This window comes from Clarias gariepinus, chromosome 8 (assembly GCF_024256425.1).
Source record: "Clarias gariepinus isolate MV-2021 ecotype Netherlands chromosome 8, CGAR_prim_01v2, whole genome shotgun sequence".
Classification (NCBI taxonomy): Eukaryota; Metazoa; Chordata; class Actinopteri; order Siluriformes; family Clariidae; genus Clarias; species Clarias gariepinus.
This window is the reverse complement of record NC_071107.1, coordinates 16,883,641-16,896,267: the sequence shown is the minus strand read 5'-3', so window position 1 is coordinate 16,896,267 and position 12,627 is coordinate 16,883,641. Positions and strand designations below refer to the sequence as shown.

The following is a 12,627-nucleotide window of genomic DNA, read 5'->3' as shown; positions in this document are numbered from 1 at the left end:
GAAACTGCTACAAAATGAGGCTCTTCCACCAGCACGCATTCAACAGCACATTTACAGTATGCACACCATGAAAATGACTTTTCCAGAAAGATACTGTTTGTTTCTGGAGGATCTCACAACACTTTGATAAACAAATGGCTGTAAAAAATAAAAAGACATATTGTGACCATAGAATTATATTGTTCTATCTGGCTGAAAATCAGTCTTTTGATATTGAGCATCACAGATTTGATAATTCAGCTAGCAAAAAGCAACCGTGCCGTCATCTATATTTATATTTCAGTATGGTGTGGAGTTCAAAGGTGCTTCACATTATTAAAACCCTGAGTTATTCCAAAAGTGGTTATTTGACCAGGTAGGAAATGTGTTTATCAAGTTATTAACATGATTAAGACTCAGTAATTCGTTTTAAAACACATGGCACATAAACGTATTTGCACTTCATTTGCACTTTATATTTTTCCTCATATTTCACTCCTGAAATGATCATTCATACAGTAAATATGCACTGGGGGAAAAATGACTGAGAAATGTATAAAGCTATAAGCTGTGACACCAATAGACATCACATGTGTTATTCATGTATTATAGCTACTTAATATACTATAGCTATACCTAGCAAATATTTACTTCTGCTTCCACTCTGAGCTACTAAAATAAATAAATAAAATAAAAAAAATGAAAAAATGTTGGAGGTAGGTTGGTGTTGGTTAATATGTACTGCTAACATTACTAAGCTTTCTACTTTGGATGAGGCGTTTAAATGTTTATAAAATAGGTTTAACTTATCTTTCAAGCTATATATATATATATATATATATATATATATATATATATATAATATATATATAATTTTTTTGTCTAAGACAAAGTATTTTTATACTACACTAGAATTTCGAAGTAAAACTAAGGTGCCACTTAAATGTCTGCTAGCACCACAATGCTTCATTTACCGGGTGGATTTTGATTAGCAATTTATCTGAAATAATAAAATTGTCATTAATAATTAATCTAAAGTTATGACCAGATGCGATTTAATTATTTTTTCCTTTTTTTAAATTGAAAATGTGTAACTTTCCTTAAAACATTGTAAGACAAAACTTGAGATGTATCAAATAAAAAATGGAGAGAGAAAGAAAGAGAGAGATAATAATACTAAATGAGAAATTATGTTCCAACTAATATGCTGAACTCATTTCTGGCCAAAATGCCAGACTGAACCTTATAATATTAAGGTCACAATATGCTAATGATACATCATCAAATTGGACAAATGGTTAAGGGCCCATGACAGCCATGGCTGTTAGTCTCACACTATAGTAACATTTCCAACCCACAGTCAAAGAACGTGACACAATACAGTCCAAAGAGCAGCCATGCCATTTTCAAAGACACTTAACACAAGGCCTACAATTGGCTGACCTTCGAGTCTAAGCAGTGATTAATGGCTTGAGTTAAACCCAAACACAAGCTCACAGAATCAGAGCTTACATTTTTCATGTCTGTTTGAATGCCTGAAATAACAGTTTACACAGGACATATTACACAGCATTTAGAATTTAGCTTGCAACATATCATAAAATCCTTTAAGCACCTTTTAACTCACCCAGCTTGTGTAAGGTAATGTAACAGCAGTTAAGAACATATATATATATATATATATATATATATATATATATATATATATATATATATATATATATATATATTAGTATGATGCGCGTGTTTTACTCAATAACATTACAGTAGATACAGCCAGAGAAAATGAAACGATAATCCACTAATATGGACAGTAAATTAAAAAGTGTGTTCCCTATAGGAAACTTGCGTGATAGCTCTTCTGCACTTTATAAGATGTGTTGAAGAGAAAATGTCATAAAAAGCAACAAAGATGATTGCTTAGTGTCCAATAAATCTCTATACATAGGCAAACTAAGAATTCCTAGCAAAATATAAGGTTTTAAACCTTATATTAATTTAATTATACTTCAAAAGAACACATCTGAAGTGCATTAAAATGCATAACATCAGATTTGTTGTCTTTGTGTATTTACAAAGAAATAGCTACCATGTAGGGGATGTTCTATAAATAAAGTTACATTTTGCTAAAAAGTGTTAATTTCCCCAATATATAGAAATTTTTGGGACACCCTGTAGAATAAATTAAAAGGGAACTGCAGTTTATAAAAGCTTTCCTCTAGACATGTACTGAAACCCGCTTGAAACGATGGTTCTTTTATAGGATCTGATTTGATATCTGATCCTTTGACGTGTTGTGTCATAAAGGTGAGTGATGTTGACTTGACCACGACACCATCATGTCTCTGGTATTTTGCATAACTAGGCAACAGCAGCTTGCAGAAATTTGGCTTGTTTCCTGTGGGGACGCCAGTACTGAATCAGAATCAGGTAACAAACAATATGCAATACTTAATGTATTGAAACCTGGAAATGTCTGTATATCGCTACTTTTCTGCAGCAACAAAAGCTTTCTCGTACTTTTTGCTAACGTGAAGAATTTTGCTAAATTGATGAAATGCAGCATCATATTCACTACACACTATTTTCAATATTTTATCAATGAAAATGGCAAGGACCAGTAACTACTGCGGTACTGCTGTTTCTGAGTCTATTTCTGGCTAATCTGGCTGTTTGTCTGCTTTATCAACACTCCTTTCTGTGTAACTGCGTAAGGACATCTTCGTGTGTGTGTGTGTGCGTGTGGGAGCAGCTTGAGAAAGTGCTTTACTCCAAAGTCTGTCTGACGGTGACTTTAAGCCTTCAATAATCACTAAGAAACAAAAGCTCAATCACGACCTTAAGTGATGCTTCATCATGCACTTTCACACTTGGCTTCCAGTATGTAGTCTAAGTGTGTGCGCCTGTGTTTAAAAGAAAAAATTATTCACGTCTGAGAGAGCAAAAAGCATCCTTGAATCATGAGCTTGTACATATGATTGATGCAGACAGGCCAAGATTTAAACCTGCTACCTGCATTTAGTTAAAAAAAAAAGGTTCTTGTTAAAATGACATCATATATTTTTTCTTCATGTCTATTTGTGACAGTGCAGCAGTGTGTGTAAGACTTAGAGATCATGGAGCCAGCGGCCTGCAGCTCTGTATCTTCTGTGCACGTGCACAGTGACGAGTCAGGTGCTCACATCTTTATGCCCCTCCACTTGCATTAATGATTGCTTTATTCATGGTGGCACATTTATTTCCTTTTTACAGGGTTTGATTCCCCCAATCAGCAGTCCTCATCTGTCGTCATGACAACTAAGACCTCACTCTTGCCCATCTCTTCCAGAGCAGTCGCCAGGGAGACCAGGTCGGCATCACTGTGGTGACACGCTTCCCACAGGTCGAGCAGCACACCTGTGGGACTTGGCTTGGTGGCAAAATAGTTCAGGTACCTGTGCAAGAGACATGGAAAGAGCACTCAAATACACAGAAAATATTGGCCAAGAAGAAAAAGAGACTTTATATGTACAGTACAAGTCAAAGACTTGGTCACACCTTCTAATTTAATTAAATCTTTTGTTTGGTGATTTATTTTCTACTTTCTAGAACAATATGGGAGATTTAAATACTTTGATTGGCATTGGGTAAATAAGTAACAACAACAAACAAAAACAGTCAGTTTTTGAGTTTTTTTGAGATATGAAGGTCAGCTGTTCTGGAACAGTTCTTGCAAAAACAGTATTGTCAAGTGCATTCGCAAAACCCATCAAGGACCATGATGAAACTGGCTCACATCCCAGGAAAGCAAGACTTAAACCTTTGCTGCAGAGGAGAAGTTCCTTTAGAGTTACCAGCCTTAAAAATCACCAATTAACAGCACCTCGGATTAGAGCCATTATGAAGGCTTTACAGTAGCAGACATATCTCAATATCAACTGTTCACATGAGAATATTGCAAATATTAGATTCCTTCAGCATTGTTTAACAATGTTAAAAAAAAAAAAAAAAAAAAGGGGTGTCCAAACTTTTGCCTGGTACCATATCTGATGACAACTTTAGTACTCAGTACTTCAGTACTCACAATCTCCAATCTTAAATGCTCCCTAGCAAACTGAACCTTTTATTTCCTGATTAAGTGCAATAACAAATAATTTTCTTATAGTCAAACATTATGACTCTTTATTTTAAATCCTTTAAGTTTTTATCACAATGTGTATGAGAAAATTCTGGACCCATTTCCAGTGAGTTCAGCAAATCTCGTTTTTTGGCCTAAGCAGGCCAATAATTTGGCTCTTCTGAAACACCATCTTTACCCTGTATCAGTAATACGTGTACACACACACACACACACACACACACACACACACACACACTGTGGTCTTACGTATACAGTACAATTATATATTAGACACACAGTAAATGTTACATATATAAGTTACACATTTGGGTATTAAATATGATAAACCCCACTCACATTGAACAACTAGGGATAAAAATCTAATGCACAACATAACCACTTTGGCTTATAATGAATGAATTATAAAGAAACGAATAAAGAAATGAAAAAAGAAATGAATAAAGAAACAATAGACAATTTATTAAACTATATTACTGTCTTCCACAGCTATGTGGTCTAAATTATGCTATTTAACTTTTAACTATCATTCGACCTTCACAAGAGAAAGTAGTTCTTTATTTTTAAACCGGCAGTCATTGTTTTGGACAGGGGTTTATGGCAATAAAATGTAGACTAATCAATTATTTCTGGAATTTATTTTATATTTAAAAACATATAAACATTGTTACAAATATTGTCATAGATATTGTTATGTTTTAAATTGTTAATCACATCTTTTAAACTTTATCTTGTGAGTCAATCTCCACATTTAAAATGCTGCATCTTTATATACTTTGTGCCTTAAGCCAGCAACACCCTGATTATTATCAAATGTGATCTATGACGGGCAAATACACAAGCAGACACAATTGTCTTTCTTTTCTTATGATGAGGACCTTTTATTAAGCAGATGCCAACTTTAGCATGTTGGTCTGTTAGTTGCAAAAAACAAAACAGGTTTCCCCTGTGGAAGGAAATGGTCAGACATTTTAATCCTTATGGGAATCCACTAAGACACCCCCCTCACCACCACCACACACACATGCTAATCCACTCACCTGTCAAAGCCCAGGCTGTGTGCAAGCAGTCTCCAGTCACAGCCGCGGGCACTGGGGGCATCAAGACTGGCACAGATCTTTTGGCGGATAGAACCTGGCAGGCGGAAGGCATAAGGGCCCACCTGAGATGATGGCAGGCTTGTTCCTGCTGCAGGCAGCGGTGAATGGGGGGGCAAGGTCTGACACACAATCACAAACAATCACCCGCATAAATGTAACATTTAAATAAGCAGTTTGGAGTAATGCATTTAAATACCATTTGTGCTGCAATCAAACCCTTTTCACAGTGCTTTTACCTCTTGGATGTCTGTGTGGAGCTGGAATATCTGCCCTTCCCCCTCCACCTGCCTCACACAGATCTTACAGCTGAGCTGGGACACCGCTAGGCTCCCTCTTTCCAGGCTAAAGGTACAGTGCAGGGGCCGCTGGCTCCCATTCCAGATGTGGTAGAATGGGATCTCCTAGAATACACACAGCAAAATGACATGTAAGCAATCATTCAAATGAACACACATCTACTTGTAATTTCCAAATGGCATCAGAATGACATCCCCTTATTTCTACATACATGTAGACTGATAACAAATTAAAGAAAAAACAAATTGTATCTGTGTGTGTGTGTGTGTGTGTGTGTGTGTGTGGTACCTCTTCTACTGTAGGTGTCCTTACTGACTAAAAACCTTCTTTTACATAGTTTTTTTCTTTTGTTAACCCTTTATGGAAATCTGCTCAATTATTTAACACTGAACTCAACAAAGTTTACACTGCAGTAAATTTATTACAAAATGTACTAGACTTATATGCATTTTAAACAATTCGTCAAATTTATAAAAAATCTTAAAATGGTCTTATTTCTGTATTTAAAAATTGTCTTGTCAAGATCAGGACATCAGCTTAAGCATAATCATAAATCTAGCAGCTGTAGTAGTAAAAATCTGCAAACGGCTTACATGTTTATGTGTGTACAAGTTTTAATTAATACTTCCCAAAATTTGGATACAATAACACCAATAAGAAGGCAATATAGTTCTTGTTGTTGAAAAAAAAAGTCACAAAACTACACTTAATTATACTGTACTCCACTATAGTGCACTCATAGAGCACTTCATTAGGAACACCTGTACACTTTCTCATTCATATAACCATCGCATCAGCCTATCATGTGGCAGCAGTGCAAAACATTAAAATTAAATATGAGATACATAGAAATATATATAAATAAGGGTCAGCGGCTTTGAGTAATGTTCACATCAACCATCCGAAACAGAGAAAAAATAATCTAATCTCAGTGATTTTGACTGTGGCAGGATTGTTGGCTGGAGTATTTCTATAACTGCTGATCTCCTGGGCCTTTCACACACAGTGGTCTTTAGAGATTAGTCACAATAGTGCAATAATGAAAAAAAAAAAAAAACATCCAGTGAGCAGCTCTGCAGGCAGAAAGAATTATGTGAGCGGACAGAAAGGTACAATTGTGTGAGCAGAAAAGCATCTCATAATTCAGAACCCTTTGAACCTTGAGTCAGGTTCCGCTGTCTATCTGAGCAGCCAAAAACAGAGAGCTGAGACTGCAGTGCTCACAGACTTACCAAAACTGGACAGTTGAAGACTGCTGAGGCACACAGATTATAGGGTTAGAATTTGGAACCAATAGCATAATTCCATGAATCCTTCTGTCAACATTCCAGGCTGTTGGAAGTGGTGTAATGGTGTGGGGAATGTTTTCTTGGCACACTTTGGTATCACTGCTTGAAAGCCACAGCCCATTTAGGTACTGTTGCTGACCATGTGCATCACTTCATACCTACAATTCACTCATCTTTTTATTTCTACTTCCAGCATGATGATGTGCATAAAGCAAAATGTATTTTAAGATGGTATCATTTGTTTTCATAATAGTGCTTAATGTTTATCAGTGGACTTTCCAGTCACTGGATCTGAATTATGGCATTATATTTCCATAAGTATATAGACATACATATATAACTGTCCAAACAGAGACATGCATTTACAATTCTAAATGGGATAAACTGCATGAGTTAATTAAACTTGGTGTGTTTATTCCAGCTGTTACAAATAGACTCTGAAAACAGGGTGAAAACTACATAAAATTATGCGACATTAGAAGCATACTAGAAATTTATAAGATTTAGCAATAAAACATTTGCTAACAATTTGCCATGTATTCATTATTAAACTATTTCACAACCACTGAAATTTACCTTATGCTGATGAAAATAAAATAATAATATCTGATTAGACAAACAATGATAAAGCATATACAATAAGTCCCGTATATAATAACATTTGAGTTACTAAGTTACAAAAATATGAAGATGCGTTCATGCATATTAAATTGTGGAAGTTACATCACATGTCCCGTGCCACATTGTCACGTGCATCCAAGATGCTCTCGAAACGGAACTTGTTCATATGTTGGGGACTTACTGTACTACAGCCACTAAACTCAACACCAGAAGTGGAGAACAATGGAATGGCCAAAGCAGAAGCAGGTGGTCAAAATGTACCCCCCTCTAGTCCCTGGCTGGCTAAAAATGTGCCAGAATTATTACAGTGCCACAGCGTGAGTAAGTACAAGAGAACAAGTTTGATTGCATGAGAGAGATTTTTTTTTTCACATAGGATTGACATACTGAATCCAATAGAACACCTTTGGGATGTCGTATAATAGAATATTTGTACCTTGAACATCTACAGAAATAGTCTCATATCATCTCAACATAGCCAATAGTCTTAAATGAATGTTTTCAGCATCAGGTGGAATCCATGCCACAAAAAATGTAAGCTATTTGGAGGACCAACTTAGCCCTTCCCAATATTAGCATAGTGTTCATAATAAAGTGCTCATTTAGTGTATACTGTACTAGATTACATACTAGTGGTGTAGGTGACAAAACAGGCCTACAGTATTACCAAACAACTCACCTGATACTTGGCAAGAAGCTTGCTTCTCCAGTAAGAGTGTGGGATGTCATGGATTGACAGTCGTAGGTTGTTATAACTGTCTTTGAAGAGGAGTAACTTGGGATCATCCAATAAAACCCCACCAAGTGTTCGCTCTAATTCTAACACTTCCTGTAAGCCAGAAAAAATAAGATCAAAAAATAATAAAAATAGGGAAATAGAGCAGTACAGTACATTTATACTTGACTGAACATTAGGAAAGGACGTAGCTAACCTTTAGGGCATATGGAGTGTCTTGTATACAGTAGACCCTCAAACTGTAATCCAGAGAAAGGCAAGGAGCTCTAGGAGCAAACATGGCGAGCTGCAGCCTCTTACAAGCAGGCTGAGGAGGAACCGACTGTCCCACCAGACCGTAGGTACCTAAGTGGTCCACCAGAATGTGGCAGCTCTGCTCCTCCAGCTGCATGTAGCACGGTGAGGATAAACTCTCCTCTCCGACAGTCAGCACCTCCTGATGGCGGGGAGTTCGTATGGGAATGAGTTATGAATATTTGCACAGACAAGGTGTGTGCTAGAAGATGCTTTTCACTGATCTCTGATTTGATGCTCACCTCCCAGACACCTTGGTTGCTCTGTGATTTAAGAGTGAGGCTCCAGTAGGGCGTCTCGAGATAGGCGCAGTGGGGCAGGGTGAGGATGACTGGACGGCTTAGCAGCATGGCTGAGGGCCCACAGCTCACCACCGGACTCAAGACTGTCTGACCACCCTCCGATGGCAACCTGACATAAGGTACACAAAACTTTAATCTATAACAATGTGTTTCAGTTAACACTAGGAAAGTTATGTGTATAATCAATTTATTTTGTCATTACAATATAGGACTATGTGATGTATAGTAGTAGTGGAGAAAGACAACTTAAATCAGTACAGTAGACACACACACACACGCACACACACACACACACACATCACTGACAGGCTCTACAGAGTCAGAGTGCAAATTGTGAAGGCTTCTTCTCCAGCAAAGCTCTTTTTTGACAAAAGTTCTTAATGAGACACTTCAAAAAAAAAAAAAAAAATGTGTATCAGCAGAAAATTGGAACAAAAACACAAGCAGTGCTGCTTTCATTTCATATTAGTACTGCTTTCACCTCCTGGGCTTTGAAGTGCAGTCACTTATGCAACAGTGTTTCTGCAGTTAAAAACAGCCTTGCTATGGCTGTAACGATTTAGTGAATTAGGCCGCTGGCTCTGGCAACATGTGAAGGTGCAAATGACAGCTAAATGAAAGCCAGCACTGTGACAACACAGAGTGAGAGAGAGAAAAGCCAGCATAAAAATGGATACAAAAAAATGTATCTGTAACTGGAGCTGACTTACGTAGTCTTCTCCCATTTGTTGATGATGAGATACATTTCATAGAATTTCCCCTGAGGAATGGTTCCTGGCGGCACCAATAGGCTCACACCTGAGACACAAGCAGAAAGGAAGATAATTTTATTTCGGGAGGAACTCGAAACTCAAAAGCCTAGCTAAAAGTTGAAATCCATATTCAAGAGCCACACTTAGAGAAACTGATAGTTTAAAGTGACAATGAATTGCCTGTGTTAGGGATGGTAAGGCGCCCGCCAAGGCTGCCTAGTGTGGCACTGGTGCTGTGGCCTGGCTCAGCAGGCAGTGTGTGTGTGCGAGGCTCTCGTGCACCGCTGCCCATTGTTTTCAAGCTCATGATGTCTTCATCAGCGCAACCCAGGCTGGTGGGCAGCTCCACTGATGACATGGTAGAGGAGTCATAGACTTTAATCTTGAGGCTGGGCAGAGCATCCAGCAGAGGTGAGTTGGTCATGGGTATCTTGTGGTGCGAATCAAGTGTGCTTTGTTGCAGAGAGGAGAAGATCGGCCCTCTGAACGTTCCTGCGCTAGCAGTGAGGTCGGGGGGAGCTGAGGAGTGCAGCACATGAAGGTTATCTAATAAAGAAGGAAGGCAAACACAGAGAGAACATTTCTCTGAGGACAGAGCAGACGTAATAGGATTTTCCAGTTATGGTAGGAGCTGCCTGAGAAAAGAACAGCTTTAAAGTGAGCCAGAGATTCGAAAGAGTGCTTATATGGAGGAGTGATTAAGTTGAAGAGAGACAAAGCACCAGAGATGGATGGGAAAATGTGAGTAAGAAGCTAAAGAGAATTAGGAACATTAGATAAAGTTTAAAAAAGAGGCAGTTTATACTGGGTTCAAATAAAATTGAGATGTAACAAGCTAGAAAGTGATGGATATGGAGAAATAGAGAGTGGGGTCTCACCTTGTCTTGGTGGTTTGCCAGGATGAAAGGCAGCAGCAAGGGCAGAAGAGGAATCTGTGATATCTCCGTGGAAATTGCGACAACTACGGCGGTAAGCCAGGATGCCCACACTGAGCACAAGGATTACACACAACAACAGAGCCCCCACAAGCCTTGCGTACATAGCCACACCTGCCCCAGAATCCGCTAGAACACACACACACACACACACACACACACACACACACACACACACACACACACACACACACACACACACCATATTAGACTAACAAGCTCCATACATGAGTATTTGCATGTTACCCCTTACACATAAGTAAATATATATATATATATATATATATATATATATATATATATATATATATAACGCTAATTAAATCTCATCGCTAATTAAATCTCATCTGCTACATGAACACTAATTAAATCTCATCTGCTACATGAACAAACAGAATTGCTAAAACAGCTCTAGACTTCATGACTGTCTTAATGTTCCGGCAAACTCACATAGCCCCTCGACACCTCACCAGTCCCCAAGGGAGACAAGAGATGAAAGTAATGATGATAAAAGATGAAAGAAATTATGTGGGGGATACAATTCAGAAAAAGTTTTAAAAGGAAATAAATATAAATAGAAATGGAAACAAAAGAGATGGGAGTTTTCTCTGGGAAGAGAAAATTAGACCAATATCTGGCAAGCTAAAATTGATATGTACAGATATGGCACAGAATTATACATAAAGTACATAAAAATACATGTACAGTATATATGTGACAAAAGCATGGCCAAGAGTATGTGGAACCTGACCATCACAGCCAGATGTGCTTTTTGATATCCTTTTCCCAATCCATGACCAAAGACCCATATGCATACAACCAGTCAAAATTATAACAATGCTAAAGGCACCCAAAATATGCAATAATCTACACAATTGCATTACACAGTTAATATTGAGATGTGTCTGCTACTTATGCTATGTAAAGCCTTGATATAAAGTCTCTAATCTGAGATTCTATTAATATGTCATTTTTGAGGCTGGTAACTCTTCTCCGCTGAAGGAGTGATATGTTTTTGTCCTGCTGGGATGGTCTTCATACTGGTGGTCTTCATACTGGTGGGATGGTCTTCAGACTGGTGCTCGATGGGTAATTGCTTGACAATACAGTTTTGCAAAAACTGTTCCAAAGTTGCTGACCATCATGTCTTAAAATATCAACTGACTGTTTTTGTTGTCACTTAATTACCTAATGCTATATGTGTTATGTGAAAGTTCTAATATTGTTCTAGAATGTAGAAATTAAATTCAAAATTGGTCAAAATCATCCGGACATAGTTAAACATCGGTGGCCTTGTTGAACATCCTATTGCAGAAAAATCCCCCCTTTGCTTTTATAACAGCCTCTACTTTTCCACTCCCTTGGGAAGGCCTTTCATTAGATTTTGGCATGTTGCTTGGGGATTTGTGCCCATTCAAACACAAAAGCATCAATGACGCCAGGCACTGAAGAAGACCTGGCAAGCGATCAGGGTTTCAGTTCATCCCAAAGACATTCAGTGGGTTGAGGTCAAAGCTTTGTGCAGAAACCTTGAAGGCTTCAAAACTGACCTTGGAGGAACAGGGTTGGGCGAGGCCCCTTAGTCCTAGTAAAGGAGGACACACTGTAGTCATTTTAGTCATTACCTTTGAATTAGTGGCAAATTTGTGTGCAAAAATGTATTATTTTCCAAATATGTGGGTCTTGGTCAAGTATCCACATACATTTGGCTTTATAGTGTATATGAAAAATACATATATTTAGAAGACTATATATACATGACAAAGGCATATACAGTATGTAGAAGACTAAGAACCATATGCCAAATACAAAAGCCTATTTGTAAATGACAAAGTCTGTATAGAGGTGACAGAGAAGAGCAAAGAAATAGAAGACAAAATATAGAAGAATATGACACTAATTAGTAGTGGGCTTAAATTTCATATCTTAATTGTAGACAGAACAGTGATGAAGGATTTCTGTTCAGATTTCCCTGTTGTCAGGGTCATGGTGATATAAATATTAGCATCTCTGCAGCTCTAAGCTACGATGTTGTTCATAGAGCACCAGCTATGCACTCATTAACTCCTAAATGACTCCAAGCTGTACTTGAAGCTGGTATATGCATTATATATTATTTTCCAAATATGTATATATTCATTTTTTTATGCGCCATTCTCCACTGAATAGTTATTTAGCCCCCAGAAGACTGCTGATATTACAAAA

The 12,627-nt window shown here is 37.7% G+C and overlaps 1 protein-coding gene across 1 annotated transcript in view; it reads right to left on the bottom strand.

Moving 5' to 3' along the window:
* Nucleotides 1-1,716: 1,716 nt before the first annotated feature.
* unc5b (unc-5 netrin receptor B) overlaps nt 1,717-12,627 on the bottom strand; it is a 73,270-nt gene continuing 62,359 nt past the window's right edge. The window contains exons 8-16 of the mRNA XM_053502671.1: nt 10,366-10,551; nt 9,668-10,033; nt 9,446-9,533; nt 8,676-8,844; nt 8,336-8,575; nt 8,083-8,232; nt 5,433-5,597; nt 5,137-5,315; nt 1,717-3,413 (exon numbers count right to left, since the gene is read on the bottom strand). Coding sequence (XP_053358646.1) covers nt 3,248-3,413; nt 5,137-5,315; nt 5,433-5,597; nt 8,083-8,232; nt 8,336-8,575; nt 8,676-8,844; nt 9,446-9,533; nt 9,668-10,033; nt 10,366-10,551 — 1,709 coding nt within the window. The 3' untranslated portion in view covers nt 1,717-3,247. The remainder of the gene's footprint in view (nt 3,414-5,136; nt 5,316-5,432; nt 5,598-8,082; nt 8,233-8,335; nt 8,576-8,675; nt 8,845-9,445; nt 9,534-9,667; nt 10,034-10,365; nt 10,552-12,627) is intronic.